General features: G+C 40.1%; 1 protein-coding gene across 1 annotated transcript; it reads right to left on the reverse strand.

Moving 5' to 3' along the window:
* Positions 1-3,115: 3,115 nt before the first annotated feature.
* On the reverse strand, positions 3,116-22,882 carry LOC130231526 (uncharacterized). Its single transcript, XM_056460864.1, has 9 exons — positions 22,840-22,882; positions 21,506-21,544; positions 18,946-19,204; positions 16,338-16,483; positions 10,458-10,737; positions 10,245-10,384; positions 7,291-7,370; positions 5,410-5,506; positions 3,116-3,141 (listed from the first exon to the last, which is right to left on the reverse strand). The coding sequence occupies exons 1-9, from the start codon at positions 22,880-22,882 to the stop codon at positions 3,116-3,118; spliced, it is 1,110 nt and encodes a 369-aa protein (XP_056316839.1).
* Between the last annotated feature and the right edge of the window lie 308 nt (positions 22,883-23,190).

The following is a 23,190-nucleotide window of genomic DNA, read 5'->3' on the forward strand; positions in this document are numbered from 1 at the left end:
GGTCCCCTTCGGCGTTGCACCTGCAGAAGAATCTCTTTCTGTGTGTTTATAAAGCTCTGTCAGAATTTACATAGTCTTAAGATTGATCCTGCAGATGTGCTGATATTGATGCTGTTGAATGTTTCTGGAGAAATGCACAATGGCATCTAAACACTGCATGTGATTAGAGAAACTGTACATTTTTGGAAATACTTGATCTTGAGGAATGCATCTTACTCTAGAAACCTATTTAATACTACTGATATAAATAATACATGGACGAATCTACTATGCTGACGTCATTTGGTTTGCAAACTGTCTTAACACTGTCTGACCCTAATGCAAATAAACTGAACAGGGCACACTGAAAAAAGAGCATGTCATTACTCAATATTAGACTTGATCTAATTTAAAACATTGTTCTGTCTCTCCATCAGTGATATGTAAAATACTTTGTTGATTTAAATCATTTGCAAGTTTTATAAGTGTAATATAAATGCATTTCTATAAATTAAATGAAAAATATTGGTTCCCTTTGTCACGTAACTTCTAACGCCATCCATGGTCATGTGTGTTTATAGATATTTACACTAGATGTCACGTAGGCTATTGTTGTCTATAGACGGGTTAAGAACCTACGTCACACAGGTCCCCGGTGGCAATAGTAAATATCTCGTGTTGTGCGGTAGGATGCCAAATTTCGAAAGTCTAACTTTTAGCGTACACCACACTGCTTTAATGCCAACCGCAGGCGTCTTTGGCTAAAAGGGAGCTGAATGGAGTGAGGACGTAATTAAAAATGCTGGACTCTGCAGTTCTCATGTTATATCAGGTAAGTTCACGCTATGCTGAATCATACACATTACTCATTTTTGATTGCAGCAATGATTTCAGCAGTTAAATATGGTGAATTAAACTGCGGACACTGAATGCTCAGAATGAAACATGAAAGTTATTAAGGTAAACTTGGTTTTATATTCACACATTCATTCAGTGACAACTTGTGACACACTCCCTATATTGTTTACCACGACACTTTGAATATTCGGTCGGAAATAACCTGCAAGTGTGAATTGAAAACAGCATTAACACTGTTTATTTGACTGAACAATGCTGTACTTTGATAGTCATTGACTGCTAATATGATTTCGCTATTTAGAGTTTGCAAATTTATTATTATATTATTAAGTGCGAATATAAAACCAACTTTACCTCTATATGTAAGTTCACATACCCTGCCGTACAGGTGAAATTCTCTGTCAGAATGCTGTCGTTTTGCTTGGCTTGTTGATGATTACCCAGGCCTTGTACAGCTCTGTCTTCTTTCCTTGTCTTTGGCTAGGTAGAACCTCGGTTTTTAGCACTACATAGTGTTGAATCTGGTCATCATGGAGCATTATTTCTTGCACATGACCGCACATTTTGTTAAAACACTAGGAGCTTCAATGAGATTGTATATTTGGGGCTGATGCGTCTTATCCAATATCCATTGGGAGGGTGCTATCGCAAATGGACCTTTCAGACGAACACTGCTCACTTTAATGCTAATTTTGTGGAATCACTGTGTTGGGTGACGAGCTGTTATAATACGCTGAAAGCCTTATGTAAATAATATTTATAATATGTAATCAATATAACTTATTTCTAAGACAACAACAAACTCTGTACTGCATCGGATGTCAATCCCTCGCTGTAACTGTACAGTTGAAGTCTGAATTATTTGTCCTGCTGTGAATATTTTTTTCCTTTGCAAATATTTTCCAAATAATGTTTAACAGAAGAAAAAAATATTCTAGGAAATACTGTGAAAATTTCCTTGCTCTGGGTTATATAGCTGCAGGAGTCAATTTGATTCCTTTGACCCAGCTACAATGTTCTGCTGATGGAAAATTTCTTTCAAGATGTTGGATTGTAGAAAGCTGTTCATACAAAGTAATTGTTGTTTACTGTTTACTAAACCTGATTTGTTTTATCTTGGTTTTTAAATAGTCACCTCAAAAATGAATATACTTGCATTGTTTACTCATCCTGAAGCTATTCGTGTATTTATCTCTAATTAAATTAAATGACATTTGAGACATTTAATGACAATTATAACAGAAGTTTAATTTTTGGGTAAACTATTCCATGAAGGTGAAAAGGCTTTTTTCTTTCTCTTTTTCTAACCATTGGCAAATTTTTATTAAAAGTGGTTTTAAACTGCCTATTTTAAACCAGTTTTAGGAAAGACTACAGAATTGTAAAGGTTAAGTGTAGTCAGTTTTGATTGACTGCTCATGGAAAGATAGCTAGTTTCTCTTCAAAACCATAACTGATTATTATGGTGACTTTACATTGCATTCAATGTCTATGTATATGGATAAAAACTGTTATAGAGTTCAAGTTCTGTTATAGAGTTCATGCACCATTGATGTGATCCAAGTGCTGTGAAGAGATGATGCCAACCACAGAGGACTTCTAAAGGTCTCCATTACCCTGGACCAGGCCGTATCCTGAGCAGATGCTGTGGCGGTCATGAAGGTGAGCTGGCTTGACAACCACCTGTAGGGCACTATAACAACTAATTATAACTATAACAATAATATAACATTAAAATAACTATACTATAGCATTATTTACTGAACATTTTTTTTAACATTTTATCACCTTTTTGAAGATTATTTCCAAAATAAGTCATAAAAAATCTCATTAGTGCAACTCATTAGGGCAACATTTGCCAGCAAACTCACATTTTATTAAAACATTACATGTATCATGTACAGTTACTTGAGATTCTGAAATAATTTTAATTTTTAAGTTAACAGGGTTTTTATTTTAAGTGATTTCTCTCATTACCGACATGCCTTACAAACAATTGACAACCATTTTTTAATGAAACGCACATTTTCAAATATTATTGTTTGTATGCTTTAGAAGAGTCATAAACTTACAGACAGCACCTTTAAGTGAGTTAATTCATATTAGATTTATAAAAGTTTAGACTCACTGTGAATCATTACAACAATACTAGAACCTGACTGTATGAGACAACTGCATGTTATAATTTCTGCTTCAAAAAGTCAAATAATCAAAATACCAGAAGTACTGGGAAATAGTTTATCGACCATCACAGCAGATCCAGAGTTCAGCTTTTCCTTCATCTCTTTGTTTGAGCACACTGAGCTGTAAATAAGACAGTTCATTACATCAGATATCATGCTACATTTCATTTTTAATGTTTATATGTTCATGTTGAAGGGATAGTTCACCCAGAATGAAAATTCAGTCATCATTTACTCATCCTCTTCTTGTTTCTAACCTGTTTGAGATTTTTTTTTCTTCTGTTGAACAAAGATAGACTGAAGAATGCTTGAAGCCATTGACCTCCATAGAATTTTTGATTGTTGCTGCTTTGATTATTATGGCAGATATTTGCACATAGTCTGGGAATTTAACACGCTGCTGCAAACATAATACATGTAACCCACAAAACATTGCAGGAGAACATGTAGACAAATCAAACCAATGAAACTTGATTATGTATAAACACACATTTATATTACAACATATACTCATTCACACAAGTTGAATGAAATGGACAAATGACATAAACACACCCCAAAACAAACAGATGTATCACCAAGATGTGTTTTACCACCATGAGCTATGGGTCCACATGTTTTCTATCTATGTGTACCTGGGCTACCTTGCCGACTGGCTTAACACTAGTGAACTAGACTATGTGTACCTGGGCTACCTTGCCAACTGGCTTAACAATAGTGAACTAGACTATGTGTACCTGGACTACCTTGCTGACTGGCTTAACACTAGTGAACTAGACTATGTGTACCTGGGCTACCTTGCCGACTGGCTTAACACTAGTGAACTAGACTATGTGTACCTGTGCTACCTTGCCAACTGGCTTAACACTAATGAACTAGACTATGTGTGCCTGGGCTACCTTCCAGACCAGTTTAATGCTAATGAACTAGACTATGTGTACCCGGGCTACCTTGCTGACTGGCTTAACACTAATGAACTAGACTATGTGTACCAGTGCTACCTTGCTGACTGGCTTAACACTAGTGAACTAGACTATGTGTACCTGTGCTACCTTGCCAACTGGCTTAACACTAATGAACTAGACTATGTGTGCCTGGGCTACCTTCCAGACCAGTTTAACACTAATGAACTAGACTATGTGTGCCTGGGCTACCTTCCAGACCAGTTTAATGCTAATGAACTAGACTATGTGTACCCTGGGCTACCTTGCTGACTGGCTTAACACTAATGAACTAGACTATGTGTGCCTGGGCTACCTTCCAGACCAGTTTAATGCTAATGAACTAGACTATGTGTACCTGGGCTATCTTTCAGACTGGCTTAACACCAGTGAACTAGACTAGCATTAAACCGGTCTGCATGGTAGCCCAGATTCACATAATGTACTAGACTATGTGTACCTGGGCTACCTTGTCAACTAGCCTAACACTAGTGAACTAGACTGTGTATCTGGGCTACCTTGCAGACCGGTTTAATGCTAATGAACTAGACTATGTGTACCAGTGCTACCTTGCCGATTGGCTTAACACTAGTGAACTAGACTATGTGTACCTGGGCTACCTTGCCAACTAGCCTAACACTAGTGAACTAGACTATGAGTACTCGGGCTACCTTGCAGACCGTTTAATGTTAATGAACTAGACTGTGTACCTGGGCTACCTTGCCAACTAGCTTAACACTAGTGAACTAGACTATGTGTACCTGGGCTACCCTGCCGATTGGCTTAACACTAGGGAACTAGACTATGTGTGCCTGAGCTACCTTGCAGACCGTTTAATGTTAATGAACTAGACTGTGTAACTGGGCTACCTTGCCAACTAGCTTAACACTAGTGAACTAGACTATGTGTACCTGGGCTACCCTGCCGATTGGCTTAACACTAGGGAACTAGATTGTGTACCTGGGCTACCCTGCCGATTGGCTTAACACTAGGGAACTAGATTGTGTACCTGGGCTACCTTGCCGATTGGCTTAACACTAGTGAACTAGACTGTGTACCCGGGCTACCTTGAAAACCGGTTTAATGCTAATGAACTAGACAATGTGTACCTGGGCTACCTTGCCGATTGGCTTAAACTACACTACATGTTTCTGGTGTATCTTGCCTACAGGTTTAATGCTAATGAACTAGGCTATGTGTACCTGGGACACCTTACCAACTGGCTTAACACTTTGTGGGTTTATTTGAAAATGCCATGATTTTTCCAGGTTTTTCCACTGTGCAAACCTAAATTGGTGTTGGCACCCACAAAATGAAGTTTTAGTTTACCAGATAAACCACAGAAAACCTAGATCACGCCCAGTAGCTCGCATCACAAGAGTAAATAATAAGTAAATTTACATTTTTGGGGTGAAATATCTCTTTCATGTTTCAGTTCACACACTGACCTTGCACCAATTTCTTCCGCATCACTTCCTGTTTGGGCAGTTGCGTCCAGCGCAGCGTCACGTCAGAAAAACCTCTTTGTGCCAGAGCAGATTCCAGCTGAAATGAGTAGATGTGTTGAAGGGCATGAATGCAAGCACTGGTAAATGTTTGCGTGTAGAAATAGTAAAAATAAATCAGTAAGCTGCCACTGTATCTCTCAAAAGACTAATTTAATTGAACAATGTCTCAACCTGCAAGATCTTCATCTGGACACACAGGAAACACAACAGAACTAAAGATCTAGGCTGCATCCTAAATCGCCTGCTACGTTTGTATTTAAATCTACTACACAAGTGGGCGGCACAGTGATTCAAGGTCACTGGTTCAAGCCTCAGCTGGGTCAGTTAGCATTTCTGTGTGGAGTTTGCATGTTCTCCCCGTGTTGGCATGAGTTTCATCTGGGTGCCCTGGTTTCCCCCACAGTCCAAACACACCTATAGGTGAATCGGGTAAGCTAAAACTGTCCGTAGTGTATGTGTGTGAATAAAAGTGTATGGGTGTTTCCCAGTGATGGGTTGCAGCTGGAACAGCATCCGCTGCATAGAACATATGCTTGATAAGTTAGTGGTTCATTCCACTGTGGCACACCCTGATTAATAAAGGTACTAAGTCAAAAATAAAATGAATGAATGAATCTACTACACAACATATGAATGGGAGTAGTATGAATTAAGCTTAGATAGCTGCGTCCGTAGCGTTGCTTCACTCACATTCATAAAATCTGTCATGGTGCATTGTGGAATAGCCAACCCAGGCTCATTCTGAAAACGTACCTCTATATACATTTCTGGAGGCCGTGAAATACCTCCCAGGAGGTACGTATTTTTGCAGTTTTTGTTTTCAAGAAATCAACGAGAGGTACGCTTTTTGAGATCTCAAATTTCTCTTAACCATTCGTGCCATTCGTGCCTGCTGTTCTCGCATAAACCCACCAGAGGCCGCTGTTGACTGACTATGTGACTGACTGACCCACCCTTCTCCTTCCCTAAACCCAACCAATTTTGTGGATTGACCTGCCCACCCACTTCCCTAAACCCAACCAACAATTTTCAAAAGCAATCCAGAAAAAGAAAAGCCTTCGTCTGATTTTTACCATGTTTTCAGATTACACCACATTCTCACCCTGTTATATACTTTCCCGTTATCTGGAACCGTTCTTCACCGGACTCAAACCCTGTCGTCGTGGTCAACTCTTCTCTGCGTCTCAAGTCTACTGACGTACATGACGAACTAATGGGACAAAGTGGTTACAGCAGGAAAGCCGTCCACACGGAGGTAAGCAGTCAGCTGGCAAGCGCGAAAAGGAATGGCGTCATCCTGCCCCGCAGCGTTCGTTTGAAAAATGAAATGCAGCCATACGTACCTCTGACTACATAATTTGCGGTCTCCAGAAACGTATATAGGGCTAAGTTTTCAGAATGAGCCTATTTTGTGAATAGCATAGCGCCAATTGGATGTGCACATCAGAATCTCGCCGGGTACGTCTCGCATACTGTATTTCAAATTTTATGAATTCGGACATACTACTCGGCTCGCATACTGCTTTTAGCATGCTGTATAGTATTGAAGTACAATGTTTGGAAGTGTGTTCATTTGCAGGTGTAATGTCTAGAGTTTGACTATATCTTGACTTCTCTTGTGTTTCCTGTGTGACCTGATGAAGACCTTGTAGGTTGAAATGTTGTCCGATTAAATGTGTCTTTTGAGAGCTAAAGTGACAGTGAGACAATTTATTTATTAATTTTTTTTATTGTGTTCGGCCTAATCAATGACCTGCCTTTAAGATTTTTCAAGATGTTCTCACACTGATGTTTTTCATTTTGATTGTTTGCGTGTCTCACCTGTGTCAGGAGCCGGACTTCAGAAAGACTAATGCTGGAGTTGAGTTTCAGCTTCACCAACGACTGCTTCAAACATGGACCTGAAACACACACACGCACGCACACACACATCCCTTTTTCCACCAAGGCAGTTTGAGAGCTTTGTGTTTTTGACACCCAAAGCACTGGTTCTGTACCAAGAATGATGGTTCTTACTTAAAGTAGCATCATAACACTGCTGGGCTAGAAACAAGAACATAAGCTGAGGGCGGTGTTACCATAACCAATGAGATGAGCAGAAACTTTTGAGAGATCATTTATATGGCAGTGGGAAGCAGTGCTGAACAGGTTATTATCACTTGTAATCTCCATCTTTGTAATTATAGAAGTCTTTATAAACTACAGCATGCTTTACACATTTTTTCTATGGCATGTTGCACGAACATGTTATTCTCACTTGATCTATTTCTAGATAAACTACATTACCTGACAAAAGTCTTGTCGCCTATCCAAGTTTTAGGAACACTAATAATAACTTGACTTCTAGTTGATTATTTGGTATCAGAAGTGTCTTATATGAAAGGCAAAGGCCTCTAGATTCAACCCAGGCTCATTCTGAAAACGTAGTCACGAGGATGTTTCTGGAGACCGCAAATTATGTAGCTGGAGGTACGTATGGCTGCATTTCATTTTAGGCGAACGCTGCGGGCGGTATGACGGCGTTCCTTTTAGCGCTCGCCGGCTGACCGCTTACCTTCATGTGGAGGGCTTTCCCGCCGCAAGCAGTTTGTCCGGTTAGCTCGTCCTGTGCGTCGGCGGACTCGAGGCGCAGAGAGGAGCTGACCACGACGACGACGAGCGGGTTCGAGTCCGGGGAAGAGCGGTTCCAGAAATCAGGTAAGACTAAAACAGAATCCAAGAAATAAAGCGAAAAGGTTTATAACAGGGTGAGAATGTGGTAATATCCGAAAACGTGGTAAAAAAATAAATAAATAAAAATCAGACGAGGGCTTTTCTTTTTCTGGACAGCTTTTGCAAATTGTTGGGCGGGTCAATTGGTAAAATTGGTTGGGTTCGGGGAAGGAGGAGGGTGGGTTGGCCGGCTGATTGGTCGCCCAGTCAATCATTCAGCCAGTCAGACAGACAGACGTTCGTTTGACAGCGGCCTCTGGTGGGTTCACGCGAGAACAGCGCGGGCGTGAACGGCACTCGCGGGATACGTCCGAGAAGCCAAAAAGGCGCACACAGCGGCCCCTCGCGGAATCGCGAAAACCAAAAACTGCAAAAATACGTACCTCCTGGGACATATTTCGCGGTCTCCAGAAACGTCCTTGGGACTACGTTTTCGGAATGAGCCTGGGCTGTCTAGATTACACTTATTTGACTACAATAAAATATGATCATGCCTTGATTTTGAATGATTTAATTAGGACAGTAAGGTCTGACTTTGGTGAGTTGTGAGATGCTAATGTAGAGTAGACTTCAGCAGTATGTGTGATGATTGGGATGCAGATCAACAAATCATTCATTGGAAAAATCTACCTTCTGACACGGCATGCTATATGGACACTTTATTGTTGCTTGTAATCTTTGGCCCAATCCCAAATCTACCCCTTAACCCTTCCCCCTTCCTTCATTTTGAGCGTGCACGCCAAGGGGTAGGGGTGTCCCAATTCTCTTTAGCTTGAAGGCGTAGGGCTAAGGGGAAGGGGTGAATAGCCCCTCGAACGAAGATTTTTCAGGACCACACTCGAAACCAAGGGGTAAGAAAATTTCCCAGAATACACCAGCCACAACAGCAGCATTGCTGAACCCGGAAGTAAGGAGATCCACAAATTAGTATTTTGTTGTCATTATTATGAATTTTTACAACAAACAAACACGTTTTAACATAATCATAACCGCGTACGTGTTTTACCGTCATGCTTAAAAAAAAAACTCTAAAAAAAAAACCCGCTAAATTTTGCGATCTATAATCCTTAATAATAATAACTCCTCTACAGCAGTCCCACAACATTCTGACACCCGATGACACTCGAATACCCTGTCAGAAATGTCTAGTGGCTGAGAATGAGCTTTTTAACACTGTCTGCTATAATGTTAATCTTGTTTTTGGTGTGTTTACCAAAACATGAATATGGCCACTGTGTAAATACACAGTACAGTTACGATCTTATTGCCACAATAGATCATTATGATGAAATAATATATGCCTTCAGTGATTTCCTGAAGATAAATACCAAATAAAACACAACTGGAATAACTACAGCAGTCGCCATCGTCTGATCTCACATGAAGCAAGAGATCGCGATGACATATGATGACGTGTGCAGGTGCTGTAGTGCTGTCCCAATCCTTAGAGGTACATTTTTAATAGAATTGGGATTGGGCTTTGTCTATATAATCTATGGTGCACTGCTTGAACATTATTCTCTCTTGTAATCTTTGTCTATGTAAATCACGGCGGGCTATATGGACACTACTCTAGCTTGTGATCTACATCTATATAAACCTTGGCATGTTACGTCAACACGTTATTCTTGCTTGCAAGATTTGTCTATGTAAGCTATGGCACGCTGCATGAACACATTATTCTTGCTGTAATCTTTGTCTATGTAAACTGGGGTGTTTATTTTTTATTTTTTAGATTGCAAGCAAGGATAATGTGTTCATACAACATGCCGTAGTGTATATAGACAAAGATTACAACCAAGGATAATGTGTTCACACAACATGCCGTAGTGTATATAGACAAAGATTGCAAGCAAGGATAATGTGTTCATACAACATGCCGTAGTGTATATACTACGCTGCACTACGTGAACAGGTTATTCTTGTTGGTATTATTTGTTTATATAAACTACGCCATGTTGGACAACACATTATTCATGTGTGTTATTTTTGTTTATATAAACTGTATTTGAACTACTAAATTCAAAGCTAGTTTTCCCAGAATGCTGTTCGTTTGATCACACCTCTTCCATGGACCTCCACTTCACACAGAGTGAGAAACTTTAAGTCTCCGGGAATGAACAGATTCACATATCGACCCTCCATATTGTTACAGACGAAGGTGGCAGAAACTCCAGCTGGAATACTAGAAATCACAGCACATCTGAAGAGAAAACATCATTAGTCTTCAATATTTGAGCAATCAGGGGACTTTATTAATAATAAAAGATTCTCACATAGGATTATTGTTGCCGTTGTTCTCTAAAGAGTTTCCGATGTGAATCTCGGCTCCGTTTATTCGTTCTGGACAGCAGTCTAGTCTGTTAGTGACCACTACTGCACTAACTTGGTAAATGTGACCCAGATCCAGCCTCCACCATGGGTCAGTTTGACTAGTGGTTGAGGAACACCCTGTTGATGGATCCGATAATCCTGGATTGAAATTAACAGCCTGTTCAGGAATCCAGGAGCTGAAGGTTGACGACTGCGTCACGTTTTTACCTGTTGCCAAATTATCTGAAAAATGTGATGTTGACATGAGCTGGTCAAATTCTGAGTAAGAGCCTTTCAATAAATAGATTTCAGTTGCCGTATTTGCAATGCCTTTGAACCAGGGATGGGAAGATTCCCCAATGTGTTCAGTTCATTTATAAAATAAATGGGTAACACTTTATTTTGATGGTCCACTCAAGTAGTAGTAGACTGTCTGCTTAATATCCTTTAATACAGACATTCAACAGGCATTAAACTGACTATAAGAAACTTTCCAAGTGCATATCAACTTACACTAACCCCAACCTAACAGTCTACTTATAATCCAATGAGAATTAGTTGGCATGTAGATGCAATGTAACTTAAATTCAACAAACAGACCATCAAAATAAAGTGTGACTGAAAATCCAAATGCAGTCTTGAAGTTTTATTAACTAAACCAAATGCACAAAACAAGAGGTTGAGTAAAGAGCATATGAATAATGCAGAAAACATTTAACCCTTGTGAATTATTCAAATGTTTTTATTATGATGCTAGCCTTTTTGGTCCCATTGACTTCCATTATAATTACATTTTTTATTACAAAGCACTGACACCATATAATCATGCATCTTTGATTGTTGCTGGTTTTTCCAGTTGTGACGAGGCAAAATTTTGCTTTGTAATGAATAAATGTTATTATAATTGAGGTCAATGGGTCAAAAACAGCCACCAACATAACTGAAGGGTAGTCAATTTGCATCTATTGTTCATTTTTTGAAAACGCTTAAAGAGTTTTCCCAAAACATGTGTCAAGATAAGACTTGCCAGCTAAGATCCTTCCATTTGCTGAAACACGGAGAAAGCTGTGGCCAAATTAAGTCTCAAAATCACCCCCTTGTGGACGAAAACATCCTTAACAGCACACAAGGGTTATACCAAATGAGATAATGTGGAGACAAGTAAACAGCCAAGATAACTAAATACTAGAGAACAAGACGTAACACAACGGCTGAACAGAAAACACACGAAACAAGAGATGTGAATCATGACACATGCATTGGTTTAACAAACATGCACTGGACAAAGTTGGCACTTAAATCCCTTTGCATTGTTCATAACATAATTAAATGGATAATACCCACATAGCAAAAGATCCCTGGCCCACACAATCAGCTTTTGCTCGGCCCACTCAGACTCGGCCCAGTGTATTACGGTACATGACTGGACCAAGCATGACTGGCTTCCAGACAAGGGCCAAACATGGACCAAATCTTGGCCAAGTCTCAGCCCAGTTAATAACCCATAACTGAGCCTGAACTGGGCCTGGACCATATGTTGGTGTCACAACTGCAAAGAAATAGATAAACCCATGAATCATTGCGCTTCAGGCTTGCTTCTTCTCGAAGAGATCTGATTCGTAGAATTTTTTTTCTCTATTTGAAAATAATAAAAATGTATTTTAAATGTGGGTCAAGATAGGCCAAACTTACATGGCCCACATATCAGTTATTAACAATGCTACATTTTATTCTGGCCCAAGCATTGCGTGCCGCCTCAAAGACGGTGCCACCTCTGCCAAATCAGGGCCATGTTTAGCCCACATGCTGTATGCCAGTGCCGGATGAATGCCTGCTGTGCCAGATTTATGCCAAATATGGACAATAATTCTTTGCTACCTGGGTAATTGCATTGAGAGGTGTTTCCTTCAGTGCATATCCGATATCTCACAGGTATATTTTTCATCTTTAAAGGTTAAAAAGTCATGCAAACATATTCATTTTCATTGAACAGATGGAGTGCAGCAACATTAGTGCAGTAATTATGAGTAAAATGAACAGTTTGTTAACCTACATGTTGTTGACATTAAATGTGTCTTCTGCAGAATTTTAAACCAATATAGACCTTTTTCTTAGAATGCAAAATCACCCATTATGCTTTGCGTGCATGCTCAAGGAAAATGGTAAGAACTTCCGGTCGGCAGCTGATGCGTATAAACAGTCACATTTGGACAGCTTTGAAATTATAGTTTTAATCTAATTTATTTGTTTTAACGTCTTTGAACTAATCCTCTTGTCGATCAGCGCCACCTCCTGGACTGAACATTTTAAAAATGCAACCTAATACAGTGTTTCCCAACCCTGTTCCTGAAGGCACACCAACAGTACACATTTTCAACCTCTCCCTAATCAAACACACCTGAATCACCTAATTAGAACATAAGAAGAGACTCCAAAGTTAATTAGTCAGGTAAGGGAGACATCCAAAATATGTACTGTTGGTGTGCCTCCAGGAAAAGGGTTGGGAAACACTGATCTAATAGGATGGAAAACAATAGCTGTGAGGCATTTTCCCCTCTTTGTCAGACGGCATCTTGTGCCGTTTAAATGAAGCCTCATCATTGCTAAAGTCAACATTTTCTCTTTCTTTCAATCATATAACCAACCCAAACAAATGTAATTCACCATAATGTTTGACCAGGGCTTAATTTGAGCCGGAACACGCCGGATCCTGATCCGGCACCTCTGAAATCTGATCCGGCACCTCATTTTACCGATTTCCCTCCTCAACCACACTCCTCGCCCGTCCACTGTTCACTTTCACCTTTGACTGCGACAACCCCCCCTTCCCCCCCAGCCCCTGCTCTCTACTTTCATGCGCGGACACCTCCTCTGGAAACATGCCGGATCTGTTACCCCGATCTGTTCTGGGACCTCGCAATTCACAAATTAAGCACTGTGTTTGACACACACGTAGCCTGTACTGTCCCACTAACACGCTGATTTAATAACTGTCACAAAGTGAAAATAAAGTGGCATTATGAAATGACAGAAAAACAGAAACCCTGGTAAATACTGCACAATGCAAACTAACTAACTAACGTTAAATGAAACATAAACGGCTCCCTATTAGAATCAGCATGCACATCAGCCAGTAGAGTATCAGTAATGGACTTTTATTGGTCATTTTTGTAAACTGCATGACTTACATACCTGTTAAGTTTCATGCCAGTAATCTGGTTTGCTCTATAATGCAGTGAAGCATTGTGCGCACACACACACACTGCATACTTGCCAACTTTTGACTCTGTAAATCCAGGAGGCGGGTGGGTTGGGGTTGAGGCAAAGGGGGAAGAGTGGAATGCTGGAAATTACAAAAAGTGGAGGGGATGGGGGATTCGGACAAGCTGTCAGACATTACACCTAAGTTGACGCTCCAGGGGTGTTATACACTGTAGCTGAGGAGCTTAAATTCCGGGAGTTTTCCGGGAGACAGCTCAAAACGGGAGATGGGTCTGAAATACGGGAGACTCCCCGAGAGTTGGCAAGTATGACACACTGTATTTCTGACGGTAGACACGTGAACTAGGAGAACGCTTTTCTCTCGCACTTGAACCACAGATCTGACAGATTATAACGGCTTTTACACACACTTTTCAAAGTTGTGTGTCACAAAAACACTCCATAATCCACTCAAAACGCTATTGAAACCCATTTTCGGAGTGCAAATTACCATTTGTAAACGCTGTAAATGGAAGCTCTAAAAATTCTACCGGAAGACGCTGGCCGCTATGGCACCCTCCATGCGGCAGCCAAGAAAAAGGTCTACATGTATATTTTATGGTAGTAGTAACTGTAAATGGAGCATTATAATAGGTTGATTAATATGTAAGATTTGAAACTGAGTTAAGTGCATCTTATAGGAAATGTGGTCAAATGTAGCGTAGGCTTTTATTGAGGGATTTTATTGCTTTAAAGAGCAGTTTTAGACCATACTACTCTAATGTTCTGCTATTTGTTTAGCTAAATATGAAAGGTAAAGCTGTCATAAACCTGAATAAAATCTGCATGACTATAATAGCAGTGAGAACTGAGCTTAGCCTGATAGGTAAAGAACTAAAAAGTGATCATATACATTGCATCTCATTGCATCTCATTGCATTGTGTTGAATCTCATCTTAAATTGTATTGTATGACATTGTGATATGCATTGTGATTAGCTTCTTCATGTGTATCTTCGATGTATTGTAATCATTGCTATATGTATTGATATGCATATATACACTTTTTAAAGGAATAGTTCTTTCACCGCTTCACATATGGAACCATTTTTTTTTGGTAACCCAGGCTCACTGGATATATGTGCCCAAGGCCTACATCTCTCTCTCTCTCTCTCTCTCTCTCTCTCTCTCTCTCTCTCTCTCTCTCTCTCTCTCTCTCTCTCTCTCTCTCTCTCTCTCTCTCTCTCTCTCTCTCTGGAAATAACAAAAGTAAACAGTTTGGTTTATGTCTCCCTCTTGTGCCTTTTAAATGAATTGCAGGCTTTTGAAACAACTGTGGTTAGATTAAAGAGACAGTCACAGTTCACCCAAAACTGAAATGCTTTCAACACTTACTCACCTTTTACTGGTTTCTTCCTCCTACTAAATAAATAAAAAAAAAAAAGATATTTGAAGAAAGCTGTAAACCTGTAACCATTGAAGTCAACAGTATTTGTTTTTCCTACTATGGAAGTCAATGGCTGCAGATTTCTAACATTCTTGAAAATAACTTTGTGTTCAACAGAAGAAAGAAACTCATAAAGGTTTGGAACCAGCCAGTTATGGGAGAGAAAACACGGGAAAATGCAAATTTGAGGCCTTGGAGAAACCTGATTATTTAGTACAGGGGTCTCAAACTCAAAATTCTCAAAAACTCAGTGGCTACCAACTCATTTACCATATTTTCCGCACTATAAGGCGCACCTAAAAGCCTTAAATTTTGTTATAAAACGGCCGTGAGCCTAATAATCCGGTGCGCTTTATGTGTGCACAGAGTTCAAAAATCTGTAAAAATGTTGTTGTGTGATTTCGGAAAGCGCTCCGCTTGATTGGCTGTCGTAGCATTTCCCGCCGACACAGAGCTGTAAAACGTACACTCCGTACGCAGCAGCAATAAACCAATCAAAACTACATATGAATGTATGTAAAAACCAAGTGAAGCAAATGAATTCGGAGCTTGCTGTTATTCCGGGAGGACTAACAAAAGAACTCCAACCGCTGGATATTGGTGTAAACAGGGCGTTTAAAGTGAAGTTGCGAGCTGCGTGGGAGCAATGGATGACAGACGGCGAACACACTTTTACTAAGACTGGTAGGCAGCGCCGGGCGAGTTACGCCACCTGTGGATGCCTGGGCTAAGGTGTCTGCTTTAACTGTTGTCCGAGCTTTCGCAAAAGCCGGCATCATTGCTGAACAGCCACCCGGCAATGAGACTGACTCAGACAATGATGAGAGAGAACCCGGCGTGTTTGATGACGAAACTGCCCAGCTGTTCAATTCAGACACAGAAGATGATGGATTTGTGGGAGAAGACTGATTAAAAAAATAATGTGAGTTTATTGTTAAATAGTACAATAAAGTTCAACTAAACTATGTTAACTGTTTTGCTTCCATTACCTTTTTTTTTGCAGACAGTGTATTTTAGCGTGCGCCTTATAATACGGAGCGCCTTATGTATGGGTTAAGTACAGAAATAGACCCCGTAATTGAGACTGCGTCTTATAATCCGGTGCGCTTTATAGTGCGGAAAATACGGTAAATCATTTGAATGATACTAGTGAATCGGCAGTCTGTGTAGGAATGAGAAATGTAGCTCTGACTTACCTGGAAAAATCACGAAGACGCCCACATCACAGAGAGTGAGAATCCTTGAAGCTTCATTAATGTCCACAAACACGTACCGTCCCTGCATCCCATTACACGAGTAGCTGGATGTCTGTCCTGCTGGAATAGTAGAAACTACTGCACATCTGCAAAGAGACCAAAGAGCCGCTCATCAACTTTAGTTTTAGACTTTAGTTTAAGCACCAATTCTGAGTAGTGACTTATTACTTGCCTACTGTTAAGGTATTGGCTGTTTATTAGTGCTGATAAAGCACATATTCTGCATGATCTAATCTACATCTCTAATACCTTAACCCAACTACTACCTTAGTAAATATTAATACGCAAATTAGGAGTTTATTGAGGCAAAAGCCATAGTTAATGGTTCATTATGGCATAGTTAATGGTCCAGGCTGGCTGGCGTGATTGAAGCGCTGATGGGCAGGCTTGCTAATAATCAGACTGCAATATTAGATCGCAAACTGGAAAACATCGGGGTGAAGTTAGCAGCTTTGCAAAAAAATTTGGCCAGATCTGGAGACGAGTGATGGACATTAAATATCTGTGAAATTGGCAGATATTGACCTAAAGTTGAAGTATCTTTCTACTCTTTCGGCTTCCCTGTGTTTTCTTTTCTCCTGCCAGACGGCCTCGGCTGTAGGAAAACAACTTCTCCCGGATAGCAAGATAAGGAGACGCTCTGAAATTCCTGATCCCTGTCAAGGACACCTGTTGGACTATACAGGCTTACGCACACACACACACAGATAAACAGCACAACACTTCCTGGCCCCAATCCAACACCTTCGTATGCTTTCACCCACTGGAGGGGGTAGGCGGGTCTGTGACCAGCGCCTCCATGGCTGAAGGACCTGATGGCTGCCCGCCCTTACCGGACTACATCCACACCCCCTGTTCCCATCCCCTGTGGCAATGTTATGCCTTGTCGGTGTGTTTTTGTGCTAGATTGCTGGGGCTTTTTCTTTCTCCCTGATCTCACATTGCTCTAACTTAAGAGCAAGGTGAGAGGGACTTTTTTTTTGCCTCTCTCTCCTGAATGTATCTTATTTCCTGTTCCACCTCCTGTGACCTGTCTTCCCTGGAGTTGTGATGTCTGTGCACAGTCGGGGGGTTCCATTTACCTGCATTTCGTTGCCTTGTACTTGTACATGTGTGATGACAATAAATTGAATCTAATCTAATCTAATTAATAACGAGAGCTGTATCTTAAAATAAAATGTGACCATTATTATGGTGGCGTGAGAGAGCCAACATACTGTTATACTACATAAACGTATTCTTCTTCTTCCGTCTTCTTCTTAGACTATTTTAAGAATGCATCTCCCCCTAGACCGTTCATATTACAACCACCAAACTAACTCCAAACTACACTGAATTAAGTTGCTATAGCTTTTCCAACTTATCCGACTTCAGGTTTTCTGAAAGCTGTCCCTGAAAATAGGGAAAAGTCCCACTGACTTAACATTGGACCAAACTTTATGACCTCATAACTCTGCGCCAGACTGTCAAACAGACTTAAGGTTACGCTCCTTTAACTATCAATCTGCCAATCACTGAGGAACTTTCAACTTACTAGTCATACCCTAGCAACCACTAACGGCACTAGCAACTGTACCATAGGCTTCCATCATAAAAAAACTGCCATTGACGCAAGACGCTGCACCTTCAGCTGCAAAAAGGAGGGAGCCCTGCGCCCGAGGATCCCTTGAGCTCAGGGCTCTCTCCTGGGACAGCACGCCAAACAAGCGATGTATAAATCGTGAGCTAAGTGTGAACTCTTGAAATGATCTGATTGACGGAAGCCTTTGTTGATGCTTGAAAGACTAAATGCACTTTGCGATGTGCATTCTGAGATGAATTTTGTGAGTTGTGAGGACGTCCGTACTCCCTGCTAGCTTTTCCTCCATTATTTGTTCATGCATTTCCCGCATCTGCATGTCAATTCTGATCAATCAAAATGCAGTTCAGAACGTTTGTCTAGCAAACAACTGATGTGGATGTCTTCACGTGACTGCTTTTTGGTCCGTTTCAACTGGTTTGGTCTGAAACAGAACCAAATTGGCTGAAATCTTTTTACAGTGAATCATTTTTATCCTCCAAAGGGACCAAAGGGAATGTACTATAGGTGTTAAAGCACCCATGCACCGAGTGCACAGACCTTTTTCTGTAAAGCCTGCATGAACCGGAAACTGCGACTGTTTTTTTTTTTTTGTATTGTGACTAAATGAGAAAACAGTGGGTGTGGCTTGTTTTTCTACTGCGAGCTGATTGGATGTAGTGAAGTAGGCGTTTCATTCAGAAAGACTAGGAAAAGTGCTTGGGGAGAGTTATTACAACCTAACAGACTCCTCCTCCTCCTCACCATTTCTATTTGTTGTCAAAACTGACAGCTGAAGGGGCGTGGTTAAGAATGTTAGCCCCGCCCAATACCTCAGACAGACCTAATCTGAGAATTTAACCGAAAACGAACAAACAGGAAGTGCATTTTCAGATTTCAATTCAAGATTACAAGGACAAACTATTTTTTTCCTAATGACACGCACGAATGAACATAACTAGCAACGTGAGCTATTTCATGTGTACTCACACTGGGTTGCTGAACACATCTGAAGGAACGTCTCCAATGCGAATCTCAGCTCCGTTGATCCTTTCGCTGCAGCAGTCCAGTCTGTTAGTGATGGAGACTCTGTTCACGCTGTAGCTCTTCTGCAGGTCTAATCTCCACCATGGCAGGGTCTGTGTCGTAGTGTGTGAGCATGAGGAGCTTATCCCATCCAGAGCGTATTTGGGAAACCAGTTGTAATATAGTGTGGACTGGATGGCCGTTCCCCATCCTGCTATGTTCACTGTGTGTTCAAGAAACAACTTTTACAATTACAGACATATTACATACTGTACAATCGCCTACATTCACTGGCCACTTTATTAGGTACACCTTACTAGTACCGGGTTGGACCTATTTTGCCTTCAGAACTGCCTTAATCCTTCGTGGCAGAGATTCAACAAGCTACTGGAAATTACTCAGAGATTTTGCTCCATATTGACATGTTAGCATCACAGTAGCCACCAGAAGATGGAGACACTGTGGTCATAAAGGGATGGACATGGTCAGCAACAATACTCAGGTAGGCTGTGGTGTTGACACCATGCTCAATTGGTACTAATGGGCCCAAAGTGTGCCGAGAAAATCTCCCCCACACCATTACACCACCACCAGCAGCCTGAACCGCTGATACAAGGCAGGATGGATCCATGCTTTCATGTTGTTGAGGCCAAATTCTGAGCCGAGCATCCGAATGTGGCAGCAGAAATGGAGACTCATCAGACCAGGCAACGTTTCTCCAATCTTCTATTGTCCAGTTTTGGTGAGCCTGTGTGAATTGTAGCCTCAGTTTCCTGTTCTTAGCTGACAGGAGCGGCACCCGGTGTGGTCTTCTGCTGCTGTAGCCCATCCGCCTCAAGGTTGGACGTGTTGTGTGTTCAGAGATGCTCTTCTGCGGACCTCGGTTGTAACGAGTGCTTATTTGAGTTACTGTCGCCTTTCTATCAGCTGGAACCAGTCTGGCCATTCTCCTCTGACCTCTGGCATCAACAAGGCATTTGCGCCCACAGAACTGCCGCTCACTGGATATTTCCTCTTTGTCAGACCATTCTCTGTAAACCCTAGAGATGGTTGTGCGTGAAAATCCCAGTAGATCAGCAGTTACTGAAATACTCAGACCAGCCCGTCTGGCACCAACAACCATGCCACGCTCAAAGTCACTTAAATCCCCTTTCTTTTTCTTCCCCATTCTGATTCTGATATATATATATATATATATATATATATATATATATATATATATATATAGAGAGAGAGAGAGAGAGAGAGAGAGAGAGAGAGAGAGAGAGAGAGAGAGAGAGAGAGAGAGAGAGAAATAAACCTAATAAATGTACCCAATAAAGCGGCTGGTGAGTATATTTGTGTATTTATAAAAACAAATCTAATTGGTTTTATGGTTAATTATATTAGCAACCAATATTTTGTCAACATGTCATCAAGTTAAAGTCAATGACACTGTTCAGTGATTAATTAAATGATGAAGAGAAATACAAAACTACTACTCACTTTAAACAACAGCAGCAAATTACTAACCTGTTTGACTGTCTAACGTCCACAAAAGTCCATATCAGCTTTAATCAGAAGTAACTCTTTTAGTTATTTACATTTTGCCAAAGAATAAAAAAATAATAATAATTTTTCAATGGCACCAATGTGGAGAACAGTGGTTGATTAACTTTAACCTGATTTCTTATGTTTTTTCTCTCAGTTATAAAGAGAGCAAATATGCTCAGATAAACTGATCCTGTATTGATTTAGGCTGTTTCTTTCTGTTGACGAGTTTACCTTTTGTGATATTTAAGCGATGATTTATCATTTAAGAGACAAATATCTGTGTTTTTCTAGAGAATGGAGCTGTGGTTTTATTCAATTGTAAAACATCTGAATCACTGTAGAGACACAGTCATCAAGAATCAGCATGCGTATCTCAACAATGGTGACATATTTTGCAGCAGTGTTTGTTAGGAGAATCATACAACATTCATCAGTGTTGCACTGCATGAAGAAAAAAAAAACTTCAGCATTGATGAGATACATATGCTGATTCTTTATATCTGTGTGTTTAGAGTTTCTGTAGAGTTTTCATTTCTGTCCGTCATGTCTATGTGCAATATGTTGTTGTCATCCATCCATTAAAGAAAAATCCAGATATAACTTCTTGGTATTATTTATTTGTTCGTTAACATCTTAACGCACTGGTATAACATCAGTGCCCCAAGGGAAAGAGAAAATCACAACAAAAGTAGTCAGAACTATATCCAACTTTTCAACTAGTCAAAATAAAAGTCCCGTTTGTTAACACTTGCGCACAACGAACTCTCGCACATTTTTAGCATTACAACAGTAGGTAGTATAATCTAGAAAGGATAAGTAAACAAAATACATTACAAAACATAAATTTATATAATTAATGAGAACATATAACTCAACAGTTTCAGATGTTCAATGTGTTTTATAACTTCTTGAATATTCCTAATAAGGCCCTGAAAATGCTTCACAGCAGCACAGAATGACAAAAGATGTGATTGCTAATATGAGATCTCACCTTCTGTTCCCCTCACACTCATCTGAACTGAGAAAAACCCTGGAAATAGCAAACACAGGATTATGAATTAATGCAATAATACAGGATATATGATTTACAGACATGTTTTATTGTGAATAAACCTAAATTTGTCAGATTTATAAACCTCCTAATGCCCAAGGTCTTTTTTCAGCCTGATCTCACAAGAAAATGTAAGTATTTTACGTTTTGTCAGTTTAGTGGCTAATTCAGTCGTACGAAATTGTACGATTTTAAAAAGGAGGCGTGGCACCTAACCCCACCCCTAAACCCAACCGTCATTGGAGGATGAACAAATCGGACTAAATTGCACGAATTAGATTGTACGAATTCATACGAATAAAGCTACGGTCACACCGGGCTTTGTGTGTGCGAAACTCTGTCGTACGGCGCTGCGAAAAGGGGCGGGGTTAAACAAGATAATTAGACATTTAAAAAAGCCAACGATTGCTCAATATTTTCAATTTCTGTCCAGAGAGGTCCTGTTTTAATCTCTTTTTGCTATTTGGGCTTATTGGAACCTTATTAACATAAAAGTCTAAGCATCATATTTTGATATGATGTACTTTTAGAGAAGAGTGATGTCCTTATATGTGGACTCGTGGTCCAAATTTACATAAAAACTTTTTTTCCTGAATGATTTTAATGGCTTGTGTAGTGTTTTCTCTTAAACGTATGGCATTATTTGCTTCAGTGCTTGTTTTGCTGTGAAAATATCAGCCTGATCTCATGAGAAAACGTAAGTATTTTACGTTTTGTCAGTTTAGTGGCTAATTCGTTCAGTCGTACAAAATTGTACGATTTTAAAAAGGAGGCGTGGCACCTAACCCCACCCCTAAACCCAACCGTCATTGGCAGATGAGCAAATCATACTAAATTGTATGAATTAGATCGAACGAATTCGTACGAATTAGCCACTAAATCAAAAAGTTACGAATTGCCGTGAGATTGTGTTGAAAATACACAAAAATCCTTCCTTTTTTAATCTCAGTAAACACTGAACTTGCAAAATCCTTGAGAAAATGACTAATGGAAAGTATGTTTAAGTGTTTAGATACGCTTCATTTTTCACACTCTAACAAAAACGGGTTATCGTAACCCAAAACTGGGTCAAATATGAACAAACACAACATTAGCTTAATCTTTTTTCAAGTAAATATATACTTTTTATACTCTTATTAAAATATACTTTTTAATTCAAAGGTTGGGTTTGTGTATATTTGACCCAATGTTGTTTAGTGTAGTTTTCTTTTTTCTGAAATACTGTAGATCACTATGACTTTAAATTTTATGAACAACAACACTTTTACACTTACCCAGTAAAAGAGACAGACTCCTGTAGGAATCCCTCATGTTCATTTCCAGCACTGTCTGCTTACTTCCCTGCATTCATTTGAGGATGTTTGAGTGAATGTTTTTCTTAGGAGAGACACATTAGTTTAACTTTACATCGATGTCACTTGTTTGTTTTGCTCCTCCTCCCACTGACATGCATCTCTCTTTCTCTTTGACTGGAACTGGACAACTTTTACTCCAAAAACAAAACAAAAAACCCAACAAAAAATGGCAACACGGTGGCTCAGTGGTTAGCACTGTGGCCTCACAGCAAGAAGGTCACTGATTCGAGTCCCAGCTGGGTCACTTGGCGTTGCTGTGTGGAGTTTGCA

This window comes from Danio aesculapii, chromosome 7 (genome assembly GCF_903798145.1).
Source record: "Danio aesculapii chromosome 7, fDanAes4.1, whole genome shotgun sequence".
Lineage (NCBI taxonomy): Eukaryota > Metazoa > Chordata > Actinopteri > Cypriniformes > Danionidae > Danio > Danio aesculapii.

Excerpts from the sequence above, each read along its gene's own strand:
- LOC130231526 (XM_056460864.1), bottom strand. The coding sequence starts at position 22,882 with ATGAACATGAGGGATTCCTACAGGAGTCTGTCTCTTTTACTGG. Across the intron at positions 21,545-22,839 it reads GAGTCTGTCTCTTTTACTGG|GGTTTTTCTCAGTTCAGATG; the intron begins GTAAGTGTAAAA and ends TGCTATTTCCAG. Across the intron at positions 7,371-10,244 it reads AGTGGAGGTCCATGGAAGAG|GTCCATGTTTGAAGCAGTCG; the intron begins GTGTGATCAAAC and ends TGTGTGTTTCAG.